The 6,168-nt window shown below is 36.2% G+C and overlaps 1 protein-coding gene across 1 annotated transcript; it reads right to left on the reverse strand.

Annotated features, from left to right (window-relative positions):
• Nucleotides 1-466: 466 nt before the first annotated feature.
• LOC139141320 (uncharacterized) lies at nucleotides 467-5,798 on the reverse strand. Its single transcript, XM_070710948.1, has 5 exons — nucleotides 5,359-5,798; nucleotides 2,522-2,580; nucleotides 1,782-1,877; nucleotides 878-985; nucleotides 467-478 (listed from the first exon to the last, which is right to left on the reverse strand). The coding sequence occupies exons 1-5, from the start codon at nucleotides 5,393-5,395 to the stop codon at nucleotides 467-469; spliced, it is 312 nt and encodes a 103-aa protein (XP_070567049.1). The 5' UTR covers nucleotides 5,396-5,798.
• Between the last annotated feature and the right edge of the window lie 370 nt (nucleotides 5,799-6,168).

Below are 6,168 nucleotides of genomic sequence, written 5' to 3' on the forward strand. Positions count from 1 at the left end.
TGATTAGTTTATTTATTAAAAGTACGTTAAGATGTTTCAGTATAAATTTCAAAGAAACCGTTATTTAACCATTAACGTCATCTTCTGCAGGTACTAGAAATGCATGCCATACTTTTGGAAGCAAGTTATTACAAACTGAAAGGGCCATTCTCTGAAAAAAGTCAGCATGTTAAACTGCTTTTGTCTTTTCTCTTTCAAAAAAAATCAATATCCTTTTGTTTCATAAAACAGATGCAACTATTCTCCCTACTTTCAATCACATTCTTCTGTATGGCTGAGGACACAATCTGATATAATTTTACAAAAAGTGCTAACTTCACTCCGCTTTCAATCAATCAATCAAGCATACTTTTCTAAATCATTTCAAATTGGAATTGAGAAGAATGGTGTCCTTAAAGTATGTTTTCAGAATTTTTACAACTAGTCCAGGAACTTTTTTGTCTACACATCGGAGACATTGTGGACTTCACGGAGCAATCTACGATGATACAAATCATGATGAATTATGGGAAACCTGTAGTACTGTCCAGTGCAAATTATGGAAGACCGTTTGTCGGACAACCATTGTAACAAACAATAAATAGTCAAACACACACCTTCAAGATCACTTAAATTCGACGGCCCAGTGTATGAGGGGCGTATCCCCTATGTTGAAGCATAGGAGATACTCTCCTCTCGCACTGGGCCATCGAACAGATAGACAGACAGATAGACAAAGAGACACACAGACAGACAGACACAAACGTAGATAGATATACACATAGATAGAAGGACAGATACATATACACATACACACATACATATATACATACATACATACATACATACGGACAGACAGACAGACAGACAGATAGACTAATATTAGAAGAAAACATACTGTCATTTCAAGTGAAAGAATACTTAGGTTGAATTCTTGGTCAATATCATAGTCCAGGTATCCAGAGAGATAAACAATACCAGTGTCAGTCACATCAAACCGTTCATTCTGTTGGACAAAATATAGGCAAATTTATTATTGTTTAGAATCAAGTACAGACTTCTTATTGCAAATCGTGCTGCAGGACTCCACACAAAGCATTGTAGAATATAACATGGTGATCTGAAGGTTCTAAAACAGCCGGTATGAATGCAAGGTAAAATTTTTCACAGATCTCGTCAAACAACAAACAAACAAAAACTAAACAAAACAAAACTAAAAGAACACATTAAGCTGATTAACTATCTCAAGTCTCAAAATCTTAGGCATTGCCACCTGCGGATATTTCGCTGTTTATCACCACAAATAAAGCATAGAAAAATACGTCAATACCAGAATGAATGATAATTGCACTCGTGACCGTAAAGAGTAAACGCTGTGTGAATTATTTAAAAAATTCGTCAGTCAGTAAGATATTGTCTTTCATTATGAAGAATTAAAATCTAACATCATTTTACTATAATTTGAGAATGAAAATAAATTTGTACAATTAAAATATGACACTGGTAATATTCATTATTGTAACTATTCTCTACATCAATTGTTTACGTTTATAACATTGCACCTTTTTATTGTTTACGAAGACACGAGGCTCTCAATACCTAAGGTTCTCCACAAATTTCAAGAAAAGTTATTCCAAACGATTGGTAAACCAATCGCCTTTACAACCAGATCGGTAGACTAGGAATGTATTGATGCCATGTTACATTACTATATTCATCTTAAAACGATCAAAGCATTTCCTAAGCACTAACATTTTCAAGGCATTTGCTTAAAGCTTTTCTGAACTAATGAAATTCTATACCTGGTTTGTACTGTTGTCGATGAAAAAACGATTCTGAATTGACGCGTTTCCATGAATAGTTGGTATTCGATAAAATTCTGTACCAACCGGGGACATCTGTACATAGAAATAATGGGAAAACGCATAGTAGAATCAAATGATGAATACTTCTGCGGCGGCCCGATGGGGATGCAAATGATTCTTGGACTTGTTAACGAACATTGAACTAATGCGATTCTAAAGCCGCTCTATACCATTTTAGATAATTACAAACTGGCATTTCTTCGACAGATATCTGGAGAGAATGCACCAAATGAAAAGCGAAAGACGATATTTGACGTAAATAGTCTCCAGTAAGATGACAAGACTTTCCTTGCTATGAAATTGGTTCTCGGCCGGAAATGGGTAAACCTAGTTACAATCACTCTTCGTCGTATTGCCCTATTACATATGATTATTTAGGGTTATATCAGGATTTGAAAACAGGGATGAAAAATAAGCAGAGAAAGGGACGTTGCTGATTACTTTTTACATAAAAGTCAGTAGAGGGCACTGCTGATTATTTTTACATCAAAGTCAGTAGAGGGCGCTGATGATCACTTTTCACATAAAAGTCAGTATGTTTGCATTAACATTCATAATTAAAGAGTCCATTGCAGATAGATTAATACTATATCATAATGATTATAATAATATCATTATACAAATCGTAGCAATTCTATATCATTTGATATTCCATTCTACATATGGGCACAAATTACCTCCGGTATTGTCACTGAATATGTGCTTCCTCCTGTCACATTGTCACATAAGTCGTGACCTGAAAAATGTAGACATGAATATATAATCAGACGTATATTCATCTTTTTCATTAAAATTCAACGAAAATATCATCCTTACTCATACGAACTACAGAGTCAAATAATCTAGTAATCCTCTAAACGCAGCGTGTAAGTGTTACACATTACATTACACATCACATTTTGTACTTTCAAGTTTGAGAGGCATACCAAATACTGGCGTGTACCCTTGATTCGATTGTGAGAATACACTTGCAAAGATATTATAAAGATGATCATTTAATTTTTTAACTTGGACAGAATAAAAAGTTTTAAAAGGAAACAGTTCAAATAGAATGATACCAGTAGCTTTGTTGCTTTAAAGTGTAGATTTTTTGCTTTCCCGCAGTTAAATAGTTTTCTTGACGGTAGAATGCACCTTGGGAAAACATTCGGACCCTAATTTTTTTTCAATATGCTTTTGGTAACGCTTATGGGCGCTTATTTAGAACTTTTTGGTGAGAACATTTTTCACATTCTTCAATTTTTTAATTTCATATTTTCCCGATTGAGTTAAAACAGGGACGGCGGCCATTTTGAATTTCAAATATCGCGATGTCAATTAGTTAATTAAATAATTTATAAAGCGCCGGTATCCTGTGTATCTATAGTTCAGAGTCGCTGAATAGTTATGAAACATTCGCTTTAGTAAATAAGTAAGTTTTAAGATTCCTTCTGAAGCTTGTGGCTGAGGGCTTTTGACTAAGTTCAAGTGGAATATGACATTAAACTGGACCAATAATCATTTCCATTCAAGGTAATATATTACCAGGTCAATGGGACTTTTGTGATTTACAAATTTAAGTAGGACCATCCTGAACCACTGATACTTAGTGGTGGTACCAGGTGTCTGTAATTGGTAAGCGTACCCTGCCAGCATGCCACACCCGTCATGATTGTTCCCAAATTTATATAAATATTGTACAAAATGATACAGTATATGAATCACTGTAATAAGTCAAAACCGGGATGCTGTCGCTAATCATTTGATTGACCGAGGTCACAGTAAGTGAGGCTACCCACAATTCCCCTTGATTTGTTCACTCAGACATTTTTTGCTAAAGGCTTTTTCAATTTTATCAGTTTCTTAACAATTTTTAACTTACAATTTAAGTTCAGGATTATTTGTTAAAACTATGTTCCAAAATTATTGATTATGTTTAAAATTCAAGAGTAAATTGAATGACAGGTCGATGTTTGGAGGTGCTAAAAATTGCACACTTGTCAAGATAAAGTTATCAGCAACTAAGATGGTCTCATCATACCACCTGTCAGACATGCAAATTTCCTTTGTTACGAACATTAAAAAAAATCAATACCCTTTCTTTTGCCAAAACAGATGCAACTTATTCCCTTAGTTTCCTTGAAAATATTGTGTATGGCTGTCAAAAATATATGTCGACAAAATCACAAAATTGCTATCTCCTCCGCAGACAATGGGTTGATCTTCTCATTATTCACAGTGAGAAATCAGAAAATTATGATGATCAGAACTATGTTGCCAGAATTTTGAGTTGTTCTGTGTACAGAAGAAATTTGCTTCAGTTCAGTGAGTGATCTCCGTGTGTACAGATCATGGAGAATTGTGGGTAGCCTCACTTACTGTGGAGGTGTCATATTTGGCCACAATGTCGTCATATCGACCGTAGAACTTTTTGAAAGTCCTCACGAGTCTTTTTGATGTGTATCCCTGTCTCACTAGTTTGAATGCCAATGAGCTGTGTCTCAGCTGGAAATCAGCGTAGGAATCACAAGCCCCACAATATCTGAGAAGTTGAGACACGTACACACCATGAGCGGGTGTAGACGAAAGTTACTTGACAAGTGGTGATAATTTATAATTTAAAAATCGAAATCATCCCTTTTGTCATACAGCTTAGTGTCAGTGTAGCTCATTAGTACCGACTTGTAGGAACAGATCAAGATGAGAAGCGGAGTTCTTACCCTCGGTTGTTTCTTTAATTTCCGACTCAACAGGACAAATATGATGTAAATAATTTGATATGTCTGGGTTAGACTAATCAGATCATCAATATATCTGTGCGTGTTGTTTAAACGCCTTGCAAGTTTTGTAGACTCTGCTTTGTAGAGAGATTGCAGGAACTATACTTCATATGAATACAGAAATAAGTCTGCAAGAAGGGGTGCACAATTTGAACCCAGTAGTATGCCTATAGATTGTTGAAATGTTATACCACCAAAATAAACAAATGTGTTGTCGATTAAGAAATTCAGCATTTTAACATTTTCTTCATCTGTGTATTTGTGTCGGGCATCGATGTTGTTACAAAAATAAACTGACCTATGTTTGATGCAGGTGTGAGTAAATCATTTTTTGACTCACAAGCCCCCGGGCAATTAGCAAAAAAATCTACTAGCCCAGCCTCAGTTTCCACTTGCCCGCCAGTGACGCTGTGAATTTCATGAAGTTTAATGATGGTTGAACATACCAATGGTGTGCAATATACAAGCACTGATCCAACTGTATTGTTATTTTTTTAATACTGTCCCTTGTAAAATGACGAGGTGCAATGGGGTGCGCTTATTTTCACCTCTACAGGGCCATCGGCATAGTAGCGCTACTGGTGAGCGAAGTCGCAAAAAAAATCACCGACCGCCTCACCGTAGCGCTACAATTTTGCTGCTAAACATAAGCTTATTGTCACCATGTGTATCGTATTCAAGCCAAGGCTAAAGTGTTTTCCGATCTTTTCTGTTTTTCATATTTTTGGTCATTTCATTAAACGAAATTTACTCACTCGATTTCATCCATTTTGCGGGCAAATCAGCTTCCATGGACCCATCGCCAGTACCGCTGGGCTCTAAACCAGAACAACACGCTATTGCATCGATGTCAGGCGGATCAGATCACAAAGACTAGCCGTCGCTAGAATGATCAGCCTTATCAGTGTCCTGGAAAACTCTATTCTTCGTAAAACCATATTTCAACTAGCCGGTGGCCATTTCAATGGCACTCAGCTGGTGACCTAACCACGATAATATGTAAGCAAAGCCTGTATGTAGAGTGTCGCTGTAGATAGCCACGTGCTCTTCAATTATCCAGGCAATGCTAAGACCCCTCTTGGAAACAATGATGTCATAGGAAGTCACATGGTGTCAGTCACCTCATTTAAGGTCAATTTTGCTTAAGGTCATAATCATGGTAATTTCATCCAGCGGTGATTTGTTTCACTACAAGGTTAAGTTACTAGCCCGACGGGCTAGTAGATGCCGACGAATTGAACAATGTAATAATGACTCTAAACGACTGTGGCAAACTCTGAAAAAGTTGATTCCAACTAGATCTAATGATGATATCTTGGAGTTGAAGGTGAACGATCAGAATATTTCAGATAGGAAGTCAATGGCTAATGCTTTCAATATATTTTTACAACAATAGGGTCTAAATTAGCTACGAAATTTCGCAATCCTATGGCAGAATGTACAATTAATTGTAATAGTCGCTTTGAATTTCAACCGATAAGTTCTGATTTTGTTGAAAATCAACTATCAAAGTTACATATTGCTAAGGCCACTGGTATTGATACTATCAGTGCCAGGTTACTTAA

This window comes from Ptychodera flava, chromosome 9, assembly GCF_041260155.1.
Source record: "Ptychodera flava strain L36383 chromosome 9, AS_Pfla_20210202, whole genome shotgun sequence".
Classification (NCBI taxonomy): domain Eukaryota; kingdom Metazoa; phylum Hemichordata; class Enteropneusta; family Ptychoderidae; genus Ptychodera; species Ptychodera flava.